The sequence below is a fragment of the Periplaneta americana genome, chromosome 3 (assembly GCF_040183065.1).
Source record: "Periplaneta americana isolate PAMFEO1 chromosome 3, P.americana_PAMFEO1_priV1, whole genome shotgun sequence".
Classification (NCBI taxonomy): domain Eukaryota; kingdom Metazoa; phylum Arthropoda; class Insecta; order Blattodea; family Blattidae; genus Periplaneta; species Periplaneta americana.
The window spans coordinates 179,795,546-179,819,957 of record NC_091119.1 but is presented as its reverse complement, the minus strand read 5'-3'; the positions used below and the strand labels follow the sequence as shown (position 1 = coordinate 179,819,957).

The following is a 24,412-nucleotide window of genomic DNA, read 5'->3' as shown; positions in this document are numbered from 1 at the left end:
AATAGCATTATTGGTGGAAAGTTTTCACAGAAAAAAAAAAGTTTTTCTTTTTCCCCAAATATTTAACACCCTCATATTCGGTAACTCGTATTGCGAGTATGATCGTGATTTTTGTTCATATCGATAGAAAACCTAATAAATAATAATTTATCCCTTTGGTGTATTTCAATACCATGGACAGTTTTCGTGTAAATTTAATTTAAAAACCACTAATTTTAAGACACTGAACAATGCAAACAAATTGCAACATTGTAGTCAGAGAGGGAGGTGGGAGATAGTTCACCTAGGAAGGCAGACCTGAGTTCGTTGCTCTCTTACATCTGTATTACGAGAAGAAAGAACAGTATGTTAGCGGCGATGTTGCCGGACTGCTGAAACTTTCAACTTAATTTTCTAATTAACCATGCATTTAATCACAAAACGTAATATAGATTTTCTGTTCATTTAAGTGTACCTTATCGTCATTTTCAATCTGCAGGATTATTTCATTTCCATTCTGTATATACTTTTATTTACTACAGGTAACAACCACTAATGTAGCAGAGGGGAACGCCTTGATTTAATTTGAGCAAAGTCTTTAACTTGCTTGTCTTCTGTTGTCTTATAGAAGTGGAATTGTTAATATTAAATGTACAGTTCTCACTTTTTTCTTTAGTAGTACTAAATTAAGTATTATTACGTTTTTAATCTTAAACTCGTGAGGGTTGCTCTCTGTTCTCCTTAAATGACGCTTCTGGACAGAAGAAGAATAAAAAAGAAGATATTGTTTCATGTTATTGGTTGCGAAGACATTACTAGACAGTAGCACATTCGAGTCAAATCATTTAATCGTATTTGGCACAAAATAGATCTAAACACCAGCTCTTGTCATTCAGTCTTAATTAAGTATTTTAAAATTTAATACAGTATGTATTGTCCTGCGAATACTGAATCGACGTTTATATTCTAAGATGGAAGCACAGTTGGAACAAGAGCAGTTTGGCTTCAGAAAAGGAAAAGGTACAAGGGATGCAATTGGACTACTACGAACAGTCAGCGAAAGATGCCTAGAGAAGAATAAAGAAGTGTATAACAGTATTTGTGGACCTAGAAAAGGCATTTGACAGATTGGATCGGAATAAACTGATGGACATCCTGAAGAATATACGTGTGGATTAGAAAGACAGGAGACAGTTCAGTAACCTATGAAACAACGAGTCAAAGTCAGGATAGGAGGAGAAATGTCTGAAGGAAGTGAAATAGGGAGAGGAGTACGACAAGGATTCCTTTATCTCTACCCTGTTCTACCCTTTATCATTTACTTGGAGGATTTGGTGAAGAACTGTTTTCAGAACATGAGAGGAGTAAAAGTAGGAGGAAGAAGAATAAAGTGCGTACGATTTGGCGTTGTTAGCAGAAGAGGAGATGATACTAAAGGATATGCTACTGGAGCTAAATCACAGCTACGAGCAGTATGAGATGAAGATTAATGCAAACAAGACGAAGACCATGGTTATCGCAAGAAAAATAAAGAAGGTGAACTTGCGAATTCTAAATGAGTAGCGCAAATAAACAGCTTCAAATACTTGGGATGTAGCATGAGCTGCTGCCAGGAAGTCAAAAGGAGGATAGCAATAGCAAAGAAAGCTTTTAATATAAAAAGGAGAATCTTCTGCGGACCTCTGGAAAAGGAACTAAGGAAGAGACTAGTGAAGTGCTTTGTGTGGAGTGTAGCATTGTATGGGGCAGAAACATGGACATTACGACGAATTGAATAGAAGTAACTAGAAGCATTTGAAATTTGGATATGGGGGAGAATGGAGCATGTGAAGTGGACAGACAGAATAAGAAGTGAAGTTATGTTGGAAAAAGTGGGTGAAGAAAGAATGATGTTGAAACTGATCAGAAAGAGAAAAAGGAATTGATTGGGTCACTGGCTGAGAAGAAATTGCCCTGAAGGATGCACTTGAAGGAATGGTGAACGAGAGAAGAGTTCGGGGCAAAAGAAAATATCAGATGATAAACGACATTAAGATATGTGGATTATATGCGGAAACTAAGAGGAAGGCAGAAAATAGGAAAGATTGGAGAATGCTGGGCTTGCAGTGAAAGACCTGTCCATGGGCAGAACACTTTAGTATGTATGTATCTATGGGCATTCTATGATGGACATTATGTCTGCTAACCGTATGTAAGCTATGTATGTAGGGGAGAGTTGGGTAGTATCGGACATCGGGTAATATCGGACAGTGAGTTTCTTTCATCTACCACACGATAATAGTACCTGATTGACATGGTTACGTTTCTGTGATGTCGCAAACAGAAACGTAACCATGTGATTCAGGTACTACCACAGTCTAGTATATACAGTCGCGAAGCTCAATAAGTAGTAAATATGCAAACATTAGATAGTTGCTCACCACTAGGATCGCTAATATCGCCTCATTACAGGCAATGCAAAATAGTACCGTCACAGTCTATTGTTTCTAGCACCCTCAAAACTCAAGATTCGTGACTGTATATAGTAGACTGTGGTACTACCATATGGTGGTAGATGAAAGAAACGCACTGTCCGATATTACCCGATGTCCGATACTACCCAACTCTCCCCCATTAGAAAAAGCTGAGAATGAATTACAATTACAATTTGTTTGTCTTAATCTGCGGACAATATTATTGCAAGTTCGTATCTATCCAAGGGTGATGAATATTAAATTTAAAAGTATTGAAAGTTGTTACCTTAACTTCCTTTGGAAGTAAAACAAAACGACGTGACCTATGTTGCAAAATAATTCTTGATCACGTAGCAAAAATAGGAGCAAACTATTTTCGTTCTACCTAACAAGAGATTGACGTCTTTGCAAGTCAACGTCTGATAAGACAAGGTAGGAAGCTCCAACAGATAACACAGGAATTTTTTTAGCAAATGCGATGCAGTAGACCTTACAATGGCTGTGTCAATTTAAGAGATCTAATGAAAGTTCAGTGTCATATATGGTTTACAGTTTAGATTTAGATGCATTACTTTTAAAAATATTTTTGATTTTGGTAGGGCACATTTGAGTGGACTCGCACATGAGCGCATAGGACAAATCATAATAAATTTGAATTACAAATACCACAAAAGTTGCAGCCAAAATTTGATAAAATTTTTACACCATTATACTGGATAATTATTATTTACAAATATTTTGAGGTGAGAGGCATAACTTTTTTTTTTTTTCAAGATTTATTTTAGGTCGCATAACTGCATAACTTTTATTAAGTGCCTAGTTTTCTTTTACTCGCTATTATTTATTGTGTGAAAAAAAAAATCTTAAATTTGTATATAGTGCACATATCTCAGAAACAAATTATGTAGAAAGCTGTTATTTTGTGTAGAATTTCATAACTCAAATACCTACGGTATGTTAAAAGTAAACTATTGTTATGATATCGATGTAAGAATTCAAGCATTTTTACAGAAATTATGAAATTTAATTAAGAGTGATTTTGGTTAATGTGATAAAAAATTCCAACATATGCAATAACGAAAACATTATTATAATTAGGGCCCGGTTTTTAGATTCTCTATACCTTCGTTTTAAGTTTTTTGTGTGCTTAAATAGGGATTTTTAGGTTTTTTTTCTGTGGCAAGGTTTTTGAACAATACATCATTAAAATTTTCGTTTTTTTCCTATTTTAATGAATTTTATTGGCTTTATTTTACAAAAGTTTTTCTTGTCAGAAAACTAAGCAGAATATACAAGATGGATTAAAAGTCGCTTTCCCCAATATTCGTTCCTAGATTTCATACTTGTACACATATGCCTATACAAATATCATAACATTAACAAACGGATAGCTATGAATTGTGTACCGAGAAACAAGGCCTCCATTTTGAACAATATCTGTATAGGAATGTGTAATGAAATGAAAATTGAATGTAATTAAATACGGTATAAGATTTTGGTTAATGTGATAAAAAAATTCCAACATATCCAGTAACAAAAACAACATTATTATAATTAAGACTCGGTTTTTTAGTTTCTCTATAGCATCGTTTTAAGTTTTTTATATGCTTAAATCATATTTTTTTAGTTTTTTTTCTGTGACAATGTTTTTGAATAATACATCATTAAAATTTTCGTTTATTCCTATTTTAACGAAGTTTATTTGTTGGCTTTATTTTACAAAAGCATTTCTTGTCGGAAAACTAACATTAGAAAAATACACAGAATATACAAAATGAGTTAAAAGTCGCTTTCCCCAATATTCGTTCCTAGATTTCATACTTGTACACATAGGCCTATACAAATATCATAACATTAACAAACGGATAGCTATGAATTGTGTACCGAGAAACAAGGCCTCCATTTTGAACAATATCTGTATAGGAATGTGTAATGAAATGTAAATTGAATGTAATTAAATACGGTATAAGATTTTGGTTAATGTGATAAAAAAATTCCAACATATCCAATAACAAAATCAACATTATTATAATTAAGACTAGGTTTTTTAGTTTCTCTATAGCATCGTTTTAAGTTTTTTATATGCTTAAATCATGTTTTTTTTAGTTTTTTTTCTGTGACAATGTTTTTGAATAATACATCATTAAAATTTTCGTTTATTCCTATTTTAACGAAGTTTATTTGTTGGCTTTATTTTACAAAAGCATTTCTTGTCGGAAAACTAACATTAGAAAAATACACAGAATATACAAAATGAGTTAAAAGTCGCTTTCCCCAATATTCGTTCCTAGATTTCATACTTGTACACATAGGCCTATACAAATATCATAACATTAACAAACGGATAGCTATGAATTGTGTACCGAGAAACAAGGCCTCCATTTTGAACAATATCTGTATAGGAATGTGTAATGAAATGTAAATTGAATGTAATTAAATACGGTATAAGATTTTGGTTAATGTGATAAAAAAATTCCAACATATCCAATAACAAAAACAACATTATTATAATTAAGACTAGGTTTTTTAGTTTCTCTATAGCATCGTTTTAAGTTTTTTATATGCTTAAATCATGTTTTTTCGTTTATTCCTATTTTAACGAAGTTTATTTGTTGGCTTTATTTTACAAAAGCATTTCTTGTCAGAAAACTGACATCAGAAAAATACACAGAATATACAAAATGAGTTAAAAGTCGCTTTTCCCAATATTCGTTCCTAGATTTCATACTTGTACACATAGGCCTATACAAATGTTATAACTTGAATAAACGAATAGATGTGAATTGTATCGAGAAACAAGACCTCCATTTTGAAGAGTACATATCTGTAAAGGAGTGTGTAATCAAATGTAAATTGAATGTAATTAAATGTAAGGAAGTGTTTGGGGAAAGCGACTTTTTTCCCCACTCTGTATTTTACTGTTCTTGTTCTTTGCAATTACAGTAGCCCAAATTTTCTGAATGAACGATTTCTTATTATCTCATAATATACCGGTACTAGTATTTTTGTACGAGGAAAAAGCTCTCTCAAGGAAATATGAAACCATTGGAGCATACTTCATAGAAACTACTGCTGAAGGTTTCAGGTTTAATTTTCCAGAAAACTTGTCTCTCTGTAGTACTCAACAAATGTCTTTCATGTCCTCAAATCCAGGATTGTGTTGAATAATTCTCTGCAGCTTCGAAGCACATGCAGCTCCTACCGGTCCAGGTACTTCTTTTCTCGAAACATTACCTGTGATACCCAGAACATTTTGCGCTTTCCAAGCGGAAAATAGCAACACTAGAGGGAATTTCTTGGCTGATGCAGGGAGTTACTGTTCCATCCAAGTCATATATGACATTTTTATTGTAGCTTTCAGTTAGAAAAAATAGCATTTAACGATTTAGGACATTTTACATCGTAACAACCTATTTAGGCATTTTTAGGTACAATAAAATTCACGTATTTTGCTTCAGGAAGTGTGAACCGCATATATAGGGTGAACCATAAGTTATGTCTTTAATTTCAGGTGGTTATTGTTTGTGATATTTCAAACAAAAAAGTATAATACAATTTTTTTTTTTTCCTTTTTGAGATAAAAATAGTTTTATATGAAGCATTTCATAACGTGTTTTGGGAAAACCATTGATTGAATTCTCATTATACTCAGTTTAAGATAGCATTGTATTATGATGACTAATACACTCTTACTACGTCATACTACTTTTGACCAATAAAACGGTACGAAAGGACGTATTTCAACCAATCATGGCTGCTTATCGCACAATTTTATCGCGTCCCTAGCATTTGTTTAATTTTATCGCGTCCCTAGCATTTGTTTCTTTGTTTGCCAACATTTGAAACTGCGCTGGTCTGGACGTCAGTGTATATATATATATATATATATATATATATATATATATATATATATATAATTACAAATCACTCCAGTTGATGCACAGCAGTTTCAAATATGACTCGCATTGGCATTCAAGAACAAGAATTAATAAAAATCACTGATCATATCTATGCATCTTCTGAAATCCGATTTACAAACAAATGAAGAGCACCATTCGGAAATCCTGAATAAGTTGAATACACCATGTAGGCCTAAATCAACGAGTTCCACTTCTATTACGCACACGTCCAATATAACATCAATTGAACCACCAACAACATTCAAATTTGAAAATTGTACATTCAATAATTATTCCTTTTAAAATTATTCATGTTTATTTTTTATGTCATCGTTGTTAATTAAAACTTTTCTAACACTTGTGTACAGTATATTAGTTAGGTTATGTTATAGCTTCTGCTATATGATATTATGGATAGTCATGTATCAGAGATTGTTTAATATTAAGATTTATTGAAAATCATCTGTCAAGTGAAGTTGATTACTGGGATTCGGATAATTGAAGTGGAATGTTGCATTTCAATAAAAATGAAACTGAATCAACAAAGCCCTCTTGACTAGTAACATTGCCATCGTGTATAATAGATCGAGAACTTCTCGACGAGAAAGCATTGCTCACTACTGCCATCTAGCATGCATCTAGCGTAATATTTGTAATGTTGAGATGGTACAATAATACATTTGAAGACAGTTGTATTTTCGTAAGTCAATTAATATTTTGTTCTGTTGGAGTACTTCGTTACTTCTAATCTTTATATACTTTCTTCTAATCGTGTAATAGCCAATTAAATCCCACTCGAGTTTTGATTTTCTCTAGATAAATCAAAACCTCTAGTGAGATTACCGTTGATAAATGATTGAAAGAATTTTAGTTTTGTCCTTTAAATGTGAGAAATTTGATGTGAACTGACTTTTCGCTCTGCAAAAGAATTTTACAATGTTACATTTGTTACTAATTTTTTTCAAACATTCATTATCATAATACATTGCTCTCTTAAATTGACTGAGCATGTTGAGAATTAAATCAATGGCTTTCCAAAAATATGTTATGAAATGTTTTCTATAAAACAATTTTTACCTCGAAATGGAAGCAAACATTTTTGTTTGAAATATCGCAAGGAATATCTCTCTAAAATTAATGATATTATTTACAGGTTTTATCCAGTATAGGTACAAATATTGTCAGTAGTAATTGGTAACAATGTTACGAACCAATACGTGCAATATTCAAGTTAATTGTGTGGAGAAAAAAGTACGATGTTTTTGGATTCGTTAATATAACCACGATGTGGTCCAAAGACCTGCGAAGCGAGGATGTAAAGACCCTGTGTTCCAGAGGCTTTGGTGCACGGCAATAAACGTTCTTCTGTTGAGAATATGACAGATTTGGAAATATGTTACAATATACATAGGTCTCTTTCGCATTTTCAGATTCTCAAGCTGCTCCATATATGTATATATGAAAGATGGATATCAGATAATTCGGTAAACGTAAATTCTGCCATTATGTAATGCGTTGGGTAGTTGATCTGCGAGCGAACTGTTTCGACAATCTCTCACTGCTAGAGCTGTGCCTTCGTAGTGTACAGGATTGCCAGATGTCCTTGATTTTCCAGGATTGTTCTGAATTTGAATGGTGTATCCTGTGTCCTGGATTGAGTTATATTTGTCCGGGAATGTAAAAGAAAAAAAAATGGAAAAATGCAATTTTTTTGTTCATTTCTGTAAAATTATTATTAAGTAAAATTCCTTATTCATTTTTTTAATATCCTATCAAGCCTATGTTAAATATTGTCATCATTGCCTGGCTCCTCCTATCGGACTCTATTGAAATAAAAACGATAGTACTGTAGTATATATTAGGTATTATGCAGTATTTTTATTTTTTTTTACTCTCTTTGGAATTTGATTTATTATTGATAGGGTCCACACCTGTGGAGTAACGGCCAGCGCGTCTGGCCGCGAAACCAGTTGGCCCGGGTTCGAATCCCGGTCGGGGCAAGTTACTTGGTTGAGTTTTTTTCCAGGGTTTTCCCTCAACCCAATACGAGCAAATGCTGGGTAACTTTCGGTGCTGGACCCCGGACTCATTTCACCGGCATTATCACCTTCATTTCATTATGACGCTAAATAACCCAGATGTTGAAAAAGCGTCGTAAAATAACCCAATAAATAAAAAAAAAAAATTGTTGATAGGATTTAAACACTATCGCACATTTTTTCTATATAGATCAGGGTGTAATATGACATTATTTTTTCCAGACTTTATCGATAATTTAAACGAAATTTCATAATCTAGTAAAAATGTAACGAAATTAAAAGTATATAAATAGTTGAAATATATAAAATCAGTTCTATTGCAAGTTTAGTAAAATTATTCATTCAAATGTTTAGTGACATTAAGGTATGCAGTATCATCATCTCTCCTGGATTCCTGATGAGAGAATCTGGCAACCCTGGTAGTGTATCACGTGATTAGCAGACTTGCGGGTAGTGTAAATAAGGGAAAACAAAGATTGCATACTAAAGCCGTTTAAAACACATTAGGCACTGAAGTCTGTGATTCATTTATGAAAAAACTATTAGGTCCAGGAAAACAGTAAATACGCTACAGTATTATATGTATCTTTCGTAAACGAGTATCAAATTATTTGCACTTACACTTTTTCCATGCTATATAATCCTAAAATTAATTAGTTAAATAATTAGAAAAAATAGGTTATAAACATAACAGTTTGGCTCCTAATTATAAGACTCTGTTTTAAAGATTATTTTATTAAAAATTAGGAATAATAATAAAAAAAAGACTCAAAATTTAAAGTTTTTGATAAACGTGCATTTTAAAGCTGTATGTTTTTGTGAAAAGTCAAAGGATCGTTTAAATTACTCTAAATTCTGTTAATGATGTTTTATATATACTGTAACTTTCAAATGATTGTGTCTTAATTCGATTTTTCAAAGCAATATGAGGCTTTAAAATTCAAATTTCTCAAAACTTTAAATTTTGAGTTGTTTCCCTTTTGAACTTGGCTGCCGATATTTGTAAAAAAAAATTACGTAGAATATAATAGGCCTAGTGGATAAAGAACATAAAGTGTGCGCCTGAAGTTGTAATAATAATAATAATAATAATAATAATATTTAACTTGGCAGAGTCAAGGCCTTCTCTAACACTCAACCAGGAGTAAAACTACGATACAAAGAACGTTACAAAATAAACGAGTATATACCAAACGTAGTTCACAAAAAATTGAAAGAGATAATCATAATATTCATAATACAATGAAAACCATAGAAATGAGATACATTTATAACATAATAAAATATGGAAAGAAAGAAAAAAGCATAATAAAATGTAAATACAGAGTTAAAATGCGTGAAATATTTACAATGTATAGCAGCCATTGGCACAAGAGGGGAAGCATAGAGGACGATTGAAGATCCCCCTACTCTCCTCACGAGCCCTGGTGTTTCTCTTACCGAGAACCTCTCATGGATTCAGGCTCGCAGTGGCGGAATACGTTAACCGTGCAGCAGTGCACAAAAGAGCTATTCTAACAGTGGAAAAACATTTAAGTTTATTCAGGACACACAATATCTGATGCCTTAATTAAGCATTTTTTATTAAACAAATTCACTAGCAGAAAAACATTTGGAAGAATGTGTTATCGCATATGAAATGACATAGCTTGCTTCTAATGCAGGATTGAAATTTGATTTTTCTTCCAATTCCATATTAAAATATTTCACCAGATCAATGTATTTTGTTTTCCTGCCGTCTTTTTTTAAATATAATATAAGCCTGGGTCCACACCTGTGGAGTAACGGTTAGCGCGTCTGGCTGCGAAACCAGGTGGCCCGGGTTCGATTCCCGGTCGGAGCAAAGTTACCTAGTTGAGGTTTTTTCCGAGATTTTCCCTCAACCCAATATGAACAAATGCTGAGTAACTTTCGGTGCTGGACCCCGGACTCATTTCGCCATCATTATCACCTTCAGCTCATTCAGACGCTAAATAACCTAAGATATTGATAAAGCGTCGTAAAATGAGTAGTTTAATATCAAAGACTGACATCTGTCGTCTCCATAGTTTTGATCTAGAGACACTTTTTTGTTTCACAGTGTTATTTGTAGTATTTTAAAACAATTTATTTTTATAGATGTAGTGTTAGAGTTTGTATATAGTTTCACCATAACTGAAAAAAGCATGAAAAAATGTATAAGAATCCACATTATCTAAATTTCATCTGAAGATCAGATGTCCGCCTTCGAAATTAAGCTACTCAAATAACCTAAAATAAAAAATAAACAAAGCCTGTGATGTATATTCGAATTAGGTTTAAGTATAACACAACACAGTAAACAGGGATTGGGTAAGAAGTAAATCTATGAACTATACATATCTTTCAAAACCAGTAATTTTGCATGAGTTTTGTAGTGCCTTCTTGCGTGGTATCCTTTTATACAGTATTCAGTAACTGTTTTTTTACAGTACATATCGTCGGCTTAGAGTGTAAATCTGCTAACCGCCAAAAAGAAAATGTTACAAGGGAAGCAAAAAATTGAGTTTAAATTAACTCTGAAACTTTAGGGCCAAATCCAAAGTACAGGTACAAATTCCAACTGTACTTCGACGGAATACGTTAATTTAAACTTAGTTTTTTGCTTCCCTTGTAAAATTTTCTTTTTGGCGGTTAGCAGGTTTACACTCTAAGCCGACGATATAATGCATTTTATCATCTTTAATTATTATGAAATAAGCATTTTCCCATTCCTTTCGAAACATTCGAAGTTTTCTTTTACCAGAAACGTCATTTCGATCGCATACAGTCGTACAGTACATCACTGACTATTACAGATGTTCAGGGTTAGTAAACAAACTACGTTCAGCTCTCCATAACTGAGCAGTGGCGGGTACCCTCCCCTTGGCCCTGAGTGCCACGAATGACTTTGGCTGATGTATAGAAATATGGTACAATAATACAATAGAGCATATGATAAACACTATTGTAGGTCACATACAAAAAAAAAAAAAAAAAGAAAAAGAAAATTATGATAAGTAACAAAGTGCTCACATGATAGACAATATAGGAAAATATGATGTAACAGAAGATAAAAAAAAACTAGTAACGTAAATATCATTATAATATTTAAATGTAAATAATACGTGGAAACATACAACACTTGTCATACAACACACAGTTTGGCAGCTGGTCGTAAGATAATTTCCTGACTTGGATTTGAAAGATTTCAAGGTTCGGCAGCCCTTGTCTCACCTCTCACCCTTTAAAATATTCCCAAATGATTCGTTATAACACTATAAAATTACTCAGAATTATGGCTGACCCCTTAGTGCATCTGCAGTTTCAGTATTTGCAAATCTATAGTGATTTTATTTCATGCTTGTAAGTCCTGTTAAGCTTATTATAGAATTCAAAAACACTTATTTGTGCACCACGTTATAAATTTATTGAAGTCCACACCTGTGGAGTAACGGTTAGCGCGTCTAGCCGCGAAACCAGGTGCCCCGGGTTCGATTCCCGGTCGGTGCAAGTTACCTGGTTGAGGTTTTTTCCGGGGTTTTCCGTCAACTCAGTATGAGCAAATGCTGGGTAACTATCAGTGTTGGACCCCGGACTCATTTCACCGGCATTATCACCATCTCATTCAGACGCTAAATAACCTAAGATGTTGATAAAGCGTCGTAAAATAACCAACTAAAAATATATTAAAACCACATTTTTCGCCCCCCTTTTTTGATCATTTATTATTGTTTTCAGCCAATTACCTCCTCTTTTTGATCATTTATTACTGTTATCAGCCAATTACTTCATTGTCTGAAATTTTATCTTGCGGTGTAGCACTTACGCACGTTCAACCATTTTGACAGCGAGAGTGGAAGAAGAGTAAACAAGACATAGTTTAATTCTGTCTACTGCTGACTCGGTTGAGTAGAGACTTGGACAAGTGGTGCTTGATAGTATATGATATTGTGTTATGAAATTAAATTGATAACAGCTTGTCATCAAAAGCATCATTTTAGATAGCAAAGAGTGTGATGTTTTTGTTTCTGCAGTCTCTGCAGTAAAATTTGATTCTAAGATAAAAAAGAGACGTGTTGATATTTTTGTGTGTAGAAATATATGTATATAGCACGGAATTGAAATTAATGGATTTTATTCCATATAATTTATAGTAGTTAGTTTAAGATCTGTTAAGTGCAAAAATTATTATTATTATTATTATTATTATTATTATTATTATTATTATTATTATTATTCCTGCTGCTACTACTACATTATTAATGCATTTATGCAATACACGTAGTTTTCCTACAACATATTATCTCAGTCTAGTATAATTATACAGTCACGAAGCTTGAGTTTATGAGGGTACTAGGAATAATAGACTGTGCAGGTACTATTTCGCATTGTCTGTAATGAGGCGATAGTAGCGATCCTAGTGGTTAGCAACTATCTATGGATGTATATTTACTACGTATTGAGCTTCGTGACTGTATATACTAGACTGTGATATTATGTCATTAAGTTAAATCCCTAATCACATAATAGATTGGCCATCCCCATGTTAATACGGTAACATGTAGAAGAAAACAACCACAAGGATTGCCACTGTCGATTGGTAACGATCGCTAGATGGAAGTACGGTTGCTCCATGCAATTCAAATGGGAGTAACAACGTGACTTCTTCTTCTTCAGTCGTTAGATGGCAGCATAGTGAAATTGATAAAAGTTGTTGCTGTCAAAGCCCATAAGGCTGATCAATCTGTTAATATGTGATCAGGGGTTAAATTCCATGGATTTTGTTTCCAAGAATTGAATATATTTATGTTTAAAATATACCCATTTCTTCAGAAATTCTTGATTCATATTTTGTTAACAAAGTACCAGAATGAAATTTTGAAAGTCTTATTTAGTTTCAGATAAGTTGGAGTTGTAATAGAAAAGGTTATATTTCAGTCAGCAACTTATCGAAGTGTAAGTACAGAATGAATTCTGTCACATCACATTAAATTATATATTTTACACATCACATTAAGTTATATTTTCGACTTATACAAAAAGTCATCTTCAGGTGACAATAAAAGCAAACAGAATTGAACACAGGTGATAGCTATGCAATAAAGTGAACACATATATGCATTACAAAAAAACATGCATGCTCATTATGAAAGCGCATAAACTTATGAATGCATGTTTTTTGTAATGCATATATGTGTTCACTTATTGTAGAGCTATCACCTGTGTTCAATTCTGTTTGCTTTTATTATGTCATCTGAAGATGACTTTTTTGTATAAATCGAAAATATTCGTGAAATATAACTTAATGTGATGTGACAGAATTCATTCTGTACTTACACTTCGATAAGTTGCTGACTGAAATCATATAACCTTTTCTATTAAAGTACCTGCAGATGGTCTTGGTTCAAATCCCAATCAACCTTGGGGTTTTTCAATGAAAGATTCTTAGTTCTCACTTTTTCCCCACTTTTAATCATCTTTATTCCATATTAAGTCGCCGATCAACTACCAGGCCTACCGTAATACAAAAACCAAATCAATTTATCTCATTTATAAATTTATCATAAAAGAATACTATAAAGCAAAAACTCATTAACAAAGAACATCTATTAAGAAGCCTCAGAAGATACTCTTAAATGCCCGAACTGTTATTTCTGAAGGACCTCGTAAATCAGCTTTGGCAAAGTTTAGGCTCCTGATCCAATGCTTGGATGGCTTCGATCATCCCTATAGAATTGAAATTTTAGCATCACGAAACTGTCCTGTGTAAGAAGAACATTACAATGATCGAAGACTATACCCCATGTTAGTAATATATCATGAATAACTATTGTAGCTGTTTTCTTGAAGTGAAAGTGAAAGGAATATCTTTTTGTGTGCAGGTTCTGTGATTCGCCTACAAGTGATCTGGATGCCAGGATGCCCAAAGGTCGAGGGAAGCGTGGCAGAGCTGCAGCTAGTACAAACCCCGGTGGGGACCTCAGCAATTTCACAGAGACACGGTCATCTGTGCATAGCAAACTGCGGAATGGTGGGGCCAAAGGTCGGCGAGGAGGCGCAGGTTCGGCATCAAGTTCCGGTTCGACGGCTGGAACCGGATCTCCAACACCTTTCGCACCACCCCGGCCAGAGTCCAATAGCAAAAGAAAGGGTCGGGCTCCAGATGAAGAACCTCTGGGGTCTGGGAAGAAGAACCGCAGTACTCCAGCATCGGGTAGCAACAGTCCTCCCTCGTCACCTGTGCTACTCGAGTGTCCAGAACCAAATTGTTCAAAGAAGTACAAGCATATCAATGGACTTAAATACCACCAGTCGCATGCACATGGGTCTGCAGAAGACGAGGATACGAAGGATGCTGCAAGTCTGTCTGAAAACGATGAGAGCAATGCAGAAGCACCAAGTCCGGCTCTTTCTGTTAAATCTCCTGAAAAGCTGACGGATCAGCAACAGCAGCAGCAGCAACCACCACCACCTCAGCCGCAACAACAACAACAACAGCAACAGCAGCAGCAGCCCCAACCGCAACCACAACAGCAGCAACGGAAAGAGGAGGTTACAAATCAGAGTCCTTTGCAGACACCTCCAAGTGCGATTCCTGCAACTCCTCAGGCAACTCCACCCACCGTTGCAGAGCCACCAAGCCAACCCGTACTGAACAAAAGTGGCCTGGTCTCATCTCCTACTCCACAGATGCCAGGAGTCCCGAATCAGGTGCCACCTCCACCTCCAGAACTAGTCTCAACTCCAGTTGCACCTTCAGGGCAGCTGCTGAGCCCCGATACAAAGAATGTGGTGAAGCCTGGAGTTCTGCGGTTTGGACCGCCAGTTGAAGACTTCTCTGTGGGAGTGTTTTGTAGTAACAAGCAGGTTTTGCCAGCAGCACCGGTAGCCAGCAGTAGTACGCCTGTTTCGACTATTAGAGCTGTCAGCGTGGCAGTCGCACCGAGCCAACCTCAGCCTCAACCTTTGGCTCAGCCACAGTCCATACCTCAGCAGCCGCAGCCTCAGCCCCAGGCGCAGGTTCCTTCGTTACAACAGCCCCAGGTGCAAGCCCCGACGCAACCGCTGGCTCAGCCTCAAGCCCTTCCACTTCAGCAAGGCCTACCTCTGCCTCAGTCACAAATCCCACTGAGCAATAAACCGCAGCCTCCACAGTTCAAAGTCAAGCCAACTGCCTCACTCATGCCTGATGATAAAAAGAAGCTGCAAGGTCATAAGAAGAAGAATCGAAAGTCTCCTGCAGGCAGTCCCCACCCACAACCAGAACAGCCATCCTTCGGAGTGGATGCTTCTGGTCGAGAAGATGTGCAGAGCCCTGCCTATTCAGACATATCTGATGACACGGCCCCAGTGCTGGAGTCTGAGGTTGGGGATGGGAAGGTAAAGGGCCAGGCTGGAGATAAGAAGGGAGAAGTCGGCCAGGGCCCTTCTCCACACGCTATGCCGCATTACGGCATGTACCCATTCTACGGACAGCCACCTTACCTAGTACCTTCAGTGCAGCAAGACGGCAAACCCAAGGAAGCTAACGAAAAACTCGTGGAGAACAAGGGTATGGAGAAGGACAAGAAAGATGGTGCGAATAGTGGTGAATATCAACAAAAACTGTTACAGCCACATTATTACCCCTACGGCTATATGCCGAGCATGCCAAGCTATACTTACAACTTGGAGTCGAGCTATCCAGTGACTGTTATGCCCTCTGACGATAAGGGGAAAGACCCTGTGGGAAAGGAAGATAAGAGTCCAAGTCCGTCAGAACACGGGAAGTCTATTCCTCCAGCCCCAAGTCCAATCCAGGTGCCAAATCCATCCAAAGTGAAGGTCGAACCGGGACCCGGGATGAAGGATAAGCATCAAAACGAGAATCACCAGATATTGAAGGAAAGTATCGAGATGAAGAATCAGATGAGTCCATACCTGTACTCGCGTCAACAGCAGCAGCAACAACAACAGCAGCAGCAACAGCAACAACAGCAGCAGCAACAACAGCAACAGCAGCAACAACAACAGCAACAGCAGCAGCAAGAGGAACTCAGGAGGTATTACTTATACCCTGAACAGCAGCGTCGCAAAGAACCAACGGGCCAGCCAGAACCATCACCTAAACCGAACGCGCCACCACCAAAGCCAACGTTACCCAGCCCGAGTCATAAGCACAAAGAGAAGCCCCCTGAAGAAAAGAAGGAGGACAAAGTGAAGCAGGAAGGGGTGAAGCCCACCATGGAAACACAGGGCCCACCTCCACCACCAACCTCATCGTATGCTTACATCCATCCAGGTTATATGCAGTCGGCCCATTATGGGGCTCTCCCTTTCGATCCTGGCCATCCCATGTATCGAAGCATCAACCCCATGATTGTCCCGGGGTATGGGGCAAGTCCGTACCTCCACCCGCAGATTCCACGCTACCACGCACCTGAAGATCTGTCACGTCCTCCTTCGGGACCCACGAAAGCGTTAGATCTGCTGCAGCACCATGCCAACCAGTACTATTCTTCACACAAAATCCACGAGCTTCAGGAACGAGCACTGAAATCTCCCACACCGAAGACTGCAGCATCGAGTGCGTCACCGTCAGGTGCGGGGGGCCCGCCTGTAGGAACGGCTCCAGGGCAAGGGGTTCCCCAAGGGCCTCCGGTCTCCGCAGCGGGAGGCGGGCCTGGAGGTCCTCCACCACCGGGGAAGCAGGTGCCCGGCGACGGAAAGGAGACGAGATCCCCCCCTCCTCAGCGTCACGTGCACACACACCACCACACCCATGTCGGGCTGGGCTACCCCATACTGGCAGGCCAGTACCCTGCGCCCTATGGAGGTAAGCCTATGGTGCGGCCCTGACAATAGTAAGTGTGGGCTTGCCTTGACCTACAGTAGTTGCTAGTCGTTGCCATGGTCTGTGGCGGATGTATACTACAGTACACCATATTGGTGACACTTCGATTTTCACTAATACACCCTCATTCCAGAGAGCTCGCAAAACAGTCATATTTTGTTACCAAAAATATCATTGTTATAATACTTATAAAATTATTGTATTTGCAGTAAAATACCGTAGGTCTTAGAGAAGTCTGTGATATCTCTTGTGGCATTATTGAGTGGCAGTAGGCACCATTTTTTTTTTTCTGTTTGTAATATGTCGGAGGCAGTTTGTAAGCCTTATATGTATATAATATGTCTTTGAGCACCAAATTAGATTACTTACGATATTAGTAATGACTGTAAAAACTTTGTGTCCTTGTTTTACCTGGAGGGCTGGATAGACGTTATACTGCAATCCATTTCTGTCCCTGTTACTAACAAAAGTTGAATTTGTGGCATGTGTGTTTTCTTAGTCTTCCATTATAGTTACTACGCCAAGAAGCGATGTGTTTAGTTACACATTCACTGCCATTGAAATAAGTTTTGCTCCGACACGGCTGCAGGAGTGGAAGGAGCCCCAATAAATTTTTAGGAACAACACCGGTATTACTTACATATTATGAGGGTGGGGAGATATATACATAAGTACCAAGTACAATGACGACAAAGTTTTTATAGTGCAGTAGTGCCTACTGAGCCACAGAACAAAATATGTAATCCTCATTCCATACAAGAAGACTCTGCGTATCAACAAATGTACTGAAAAATTCTTCTGCACCGCTAATTGGTCCTATGTTCGCACTGGAAAATGAAGCATTCATTGACACGTGTGGGGCAATGACAAATGATGTAACATAACAGACAATTATTTTAAGTTAACAACTTAACATAAAGCATCGAATGCATGCAGGATTTTTACAAAAAATGCACTTACTTTATGAAGCGTGTCCACATCAGATAATGAACTCTTTCTAAAGGGTTTTCCCTTATGATGTTTTAGGCCTGAATTCAGTGGCGGCCGCTGAGGCATTCTGGTGGTGGTGCCAAAAGTGAAAAAAGATTGTACGCAAATTACCCCAGTGAAATTGATAATCGCAGCTCACGTTTACATTATGTTAAATAAAACATTAATTAAACCAGCTATTTTACCAGGTGTACAGTTAATAATGCATCTAGTAACAGTTACAATAACATTTCCGAAACTAATAACGAAATTTACAGATACAGATAATGCAAAACTTTCACAGTATTGTTAGTCAAATACAAATAACTTTTATAACTAGTAAAATTACTGGCAAAAACACACGAGAGAAACAGTGATATAGATAATAAACAAACACGTTTGCACTTTATTTAACAGGCCGATGAATCCAAGACAGCGGCCTGAATAACACATGTTCATGTCCTGCACAGATCTCATGTATCGTTAACAGAAGCATCAATACTATAGCAACAGTGTAGCGATATTTAGTTGCCGCAAAATAAAACAAATATTACACAACATTAACAAACAGTTTTACATAATATGAAAAAATATTTATCTTTCTAAAAAGAACCATGACTATCTCTGCATTTAATATAGTTAAATGGATAATACTTTACACATTCAAATCCAAGTTACAGTATGTGCTTTAGTTTTGAAATGGCAACATTACATTAACATTTGGCGCTGAACTTTAACTTGTGTTTTCGTGCCTAACGTGTCCAACAACCCTGCCATCTAGCGAAAATTCTGCATTACTGTGCTCTAGCGGGCGGAATATTAACTACTGAGTCAAATCGAATTCGGCTCAGTGTCTGCCATAAGAAACGTATATAAACTAGAATCAGTAGCCTTTTGTGCAGTGTTATATGGAGGTAAGCAGTGCCACACTGAAGTGGCTCCAACGTTCGGAGAAACGCTGCAAGAGTGCGTCCCGATCTGTGCACATGCTCGTTCAAATGAAATACGAATAAAAGTGTAGAAATAAACTATTACAACTGCTTTTTAGGATATTATTTTTTGTTTCTTTCATTGGCGGTGCCATGGCACACTGGCACTACCCCAAAAGCCGCCCCTGCCTGAATTACCAGCAACTGGCTAGACATACTGTTCATAATATGTGTCAGATCATTGACAATGCAAAATTTTACACAGCATAGCACTGACACTGTATTCTAATACAGTACATGGAGCAAACAGGAACAGAAACTGATCACTGCTTCAGTCTCTTTGGGTTACAGTTTCGAGTGGTGATGCAGCCATTAAACAACTGCCTTGTTATGTTATCATGCAACAGTCTTGCCCTGCAAATCACATTCTTTCGTGACAGTCTTAGTTTTCCAACAGCTTCAGGTATCGTGTTTTCTTTCCGCGTTTAGAAAAATAACAAATTTGGCATTAATACTGTACTTCGAAAATTACAACAGATGTGCTTCCAGACAAGGAACTAATTAATGTCACGTTGTAGGCGCCATGAAAGGTTCTTTGTCCAGCAGCCATTAGGAAGAGTTTCAGATATTTGCATTTGTTTACATGCGGAGTCTTCATGTATGGAATGAAGTTTAAGTGAAGTATTCATCGTGGTACCTTGGCGCACAGATCATTCGTTGGTCGGATACATGATTGGACAGCTGAACAAAAAGATGGAAATTGTTAGCCATGGCATGTGAGTGGGTGTGGCCGGGTGCTAATGTGCATGTTTCTTGATTGCAGCGGCTGTGCTAGCGAGCCAGCAGGCAGCGGCTGTGGCCGCCACAGTCATCAATCCGTACCCACCAAAGTGAAGTGCGCCTAGTGTAACACTCAAACCCTGCATAGCGCGTGTGCTTGCGTGCATGATGACGTAGCGTGTAAACATAGTGACAGACCTTCGAGACGTGGACGAAGTAGTGAAGCAGTGTACAAGCAGAAAGTGCAAGATCTGTCGGTCGGTTGTTGCTTCTTCTGAAAGAAACTTAAATATTAACACTGATGTCAGTTGAAAACAAGGGCGGAGTTAAGTGTATCATAGGAGTAGAGCTTGGAAAAAGTTCTCCTTCCCTAATAAGAGTGTGTTATGTCTTGTTGTAGCATAGCAGACATTAGCTTTTGTGCTCGTCAGAAGGTCCCCTGACTTTTACGAACCATTCCAAGTGCGTTCCTGTGTTAGTGTCGGCACAGCTGAGATGTCGCGGACTGGATGAATGTTTTGCAATTAACTCTAACTATAACGAAGCATATTAATCTTTTGTGTATATAGTGTAAAGACATAATTCATTGTCTTTTTGGAGTCATAGTTTATGTAGACAATGCAAGAAATTTAAGCTCCATGTGTATTTTTAATGTTTTTCAATTACTAGAGAAGATGGCAGAAATGTTTATTATCATTATCATCATCATCATTTGTGTTAATGAAAGGTGCATTTCATTAATTGGTTAATATCTTCCTTAAATCATGAAAAACCTATCCATTCCAGTTTTAGTGGAATGTGATGTACAGTAACTACAAATCAAATTATATTATATAGGAGATATAGCTGTACCTTATATTTGCTTAGGAGAATAAGAGAGAAAAAGAAATTGTTTGTTGTTGTTAATTTAGTTCCCCATCTCTTTGTGTTCAGCAGAGGACCCCCCCCCCCCACCTGCCCACAGTTGAGTAAGGCTGAAACGAGGGGACATGACAAATTGTTGCTGGTAGAACCATCTCCTTTTGCCTAACTTACATCTACTTGTCAGTATTTAGACACATGTAGAATAGTCAAAATACTATATCACACAATGTCATACAAAACTCAAACCTACTGGCATCTCGATCTCGCATATATATAATATATTGGATTAAAAATTTTGTAACAATAAAGCCAAAAGGCCAAAAAATGATGTGATCCACTTCAAATAAAGTCCATCATTCTATTAATTTGGTCTTCATCAACAAAATTTCTTTTGTTTTTGGTACGTGCTGACAACGATTTGAAAACTAAGAGAGACACCAGTAATCTGAGAACATGTAGATTGTGGTGATATGTGGGTTAAGAAGGGGGTGGAGCGATGTTTCCCCCTTTCATTTCAAGATGTATTAGTACAAAATTAAGGCTGTCAGTAATGTACCTGTGTTTTGTTGATGATGATCATTTCACGCACCTTCCCCCATCCTGTCATGTCATTTAGCAGATGTCAACACTTGGGTCAATGCTGCAGTTCCAGCTGTCAGTGGCAGTATTTTTTTTTCTTTCTTTCTTTTCTTCTTGCACAAATGCAGAGGTCGCAGAAATTATTGACATCCAAGAAATATATTCGACAAATGCAAGAATGGAGAGCAGCGCAATGGTAAGATTACTATTTGTAACCCCATTGTTATGTTAATATGATGGAATTTCAGTTCTTTCAAACCTTAAAAAATGTCGAGTTCTTGCTTATAGAATCTAGATTAAAGCTGTTTGTACACGATCAGATTTTTGTCAAATTCAACTCTTCACAAGGCTTTTTAAAGACTTGCCAATACTTCATTTCATAGAATAGAATTGGAATATATCAGTCCCCTAACTGCCCATTGTGCATCTCAAACCAAGAAATGGATTCGGAACACCTCAAAATCTGTGCTTCAGTGGCTGGCCATGATAATATCTTTGAAAAATATTGGAGTGCAAGAGGTCAAATGACTTTATTGTCAAACGCCTGGCACTAGAAAACAACAACAACATACTTCATGAATTTAAATTCATTAATATGTCACATCAACGGACGTGTATACGTCACCAAACATCGTAAGATGAAGATAACATACTTCATTTCATCTTGCCAAAAAATTGTAATCTTGTAAAATCTTGACTTGCTCCACATCTTAAAGCTTCAGTGCTAAAGTAAGATGTATGAAATACAATAAATTAAATGAAAAAAAAAAATACAAGTTTTATTGTCAAATCACTTGCAATACTTCAAAAGTATTTGATTGTCTTGAAAGTAAATAAGAACCTGGTCTAATTGATTCAAGACCTGACAATTCTTTGAAGGAATTGGCCAAAGGGAGTCAAGAATATTATGGTGTCAAGAACCACAAAAAAAAAAAAATGGCATCTTGGCTAAGAGAAGTTGTTTGCGAGTTAATTAAATTATTTACATCTGTATACACTGTATGTTCTGTGAAATACCATAATAACATGAAGAAAAATAATGCGTATGAGGTAGTTGCAAGGCAGATATCTCTAGTTAAGTACCAATACTTATATCTTTTTGACTTGAAAAATTCTAACTATAACCTAAGTGAATGCTAATCATTTTGTTTTAAAACAATATGCAATCATAATATTCTTTGTTTTAGTGCGTCATACTGTTTAGTAATAGAAATAATGTTTTTTATAGCCTACTTATTCTCCCAAAGGTTTTACATAATATTTTATATTGTAGTAATGACCTACAGAGGTTACAATGAACTTCATGTATTTTAAAATCTTGTTAAGTCTTTAGCAATAAAATATGAAATAGTTTTTGACAAATCTTTTTCAATATTGATCAATCTTTGACAACTTTGGCAGTTTTCTTGTAAAGAGTACTGAAGTGGAAGAAAAATTTTATCGTGTACACGCAGCTTTGCAATAATAGCATTCATAGTGATGGGAATATCAAATCTTGCTTGTAGATTAATGTGCAGATTGCAGCACAAAATTGGCAGTCTTAATCTCAATATGACAAAAGTTAACCTTTTTATATGATTGCACTCTTTCAATTTTTTATCATTAACATCTGAGAACATGAATTTCCTTTGTAAAATTCTAATTCTTAGAAAGTTTTATAAGTTCTTCACATATAAAATTACCAATTTTTATGAGATGATGTGAGTTTTGCATATTTAGAGTAGTATTAATAATATACTGTTTACATGAAACTTCATTTAATAAAGATAATAATGCATTTGAAATAAGCTTGTTTTAAAATATTACTTCTTCCCCATTGCAGCCACATGAGTAATATGTTAAATACGTTTGTAGGTTGTGTATACATGCAAGCATATGTATATGCCAATTTACACAAGAAAAGTATGAATTTCTACATAAAATACTGTATCAAATGCAGGGATGCCAATTATTACGGATATTCTGTAATTATTATGGACTTTTTTCCCATTGTTACTGCATTACAGCCAAAGGGAAAATTATTACGGAAAAGAAAAAAATATATCCTCTGAAGAAAAAAAAAAAAAAAAAAGAGGAGAAGAAATGTGTTTAAAAAATTCAATTGAGAATGAATTTCTTAAGCATACAGAAGTTGTAGATATTTCATTCATACAAAATGTTTCATATTCATCTCTTGAATGTTTTATTAAAAGAATACCAAATTTGGTTATTGAATGTGAACATAACAGACTTGAAGAGAAATTTGCAGCTAATAAGTGGAATACTATTTCTGAATGCATTGTAAATGGATCTAGAATAGATGCAAATTGGTCCAAAATTGCTGATCTCAGAAATGAAAGTGGACAAATAGTATAAAACATTAAGTAAAGTTGTGTTTGCAGTATTAAGTGTGCCTCATTGTGACCCTCCTACGGAGAGAGTTTTGAGTATTATGAGAAAAAATGAAACAATTCTGACTACATCAACACTAGAAGAATCACTTCTGATTCAGAAGATCAAGAGACATCACAAGGAAATTGTGCTTTTAGAAGAAATATGCAGAAAAGCAAGCTGTTAGATGCAAAACTTGTCACAAAGCATTTTTTCTCTTGCCAGAAGAAGTGACAGATAAACAAGCAGTTAATTATATACTGTATATAATATGCTTTACATCTGACGATCTGACTGTAAGAAGAGTGGAGGGGGGAGCATGTGCGGTATGGGATTACTGATAACGCAATTGAATTAATAACTTGTCTCTCAAGTGGTGTCCTTCACTAGCAATGAATTGTTGAATGCGACTTCGGAAATTCTGAATCACTCTAACTAGCATTTCTTGAGGAATAGGACCAATTTCTTCCTGTATTGCATTTCTTGGGTCTGGCAAAGTCCTTGGCCGATGTTTGAACACCTCAGCCTTAAGTTGCCCCCATAGAAAAAAATTGCAGGGTGCAAGGTCTGGTGATCGTGCTGGCCAGGGGACGTCGCCACGTGAAGAAATTAAGCGTCCGGGAAACATTTGAGCAGCGACAACGGAATTACCACTTACCAGAAACGATACCACAGCGTAAGCACGTTCTTCACCCGTCCACGGCATAGTTGGAATTCG

At 36.4% G+C, this 24,412-nt stretch overlaps 1 protein-coding gene across 5 annotated transcripts in view; it reads left to right on the top strand.

Annotated features, from left to right (window-relative positions):
* The window catches only part of sbb (scribbler), a 678,201-nt gene extending 656,901 nt beyond the window's left edge, over positions 1 to 21,300 (top strand). For all 5 annotated transcript variants that reach the window (XM_069822330.1, XM_069822328.1, XM_069822329.1 and 2 more), the window contains 2 exons: positions 14,253 to 17,185; positions 19,925 to 21,300. In XM_069822330.1, coding sequence (XP_069678431.1) covers positions 14,253 to 17,185; positions 19,925 to 19,995 — 3,004 coding nt within the window. In that variant the 3' untranslated portion in view covers positions 19,996 to 21,300. The remainder of the gene's footprint in view (positions 1 to 14,252; positions 17,186 to 19,924) is intronic.
* Positions 21,301 to 24,412: the final 3,112 nt, after the last annotated feature.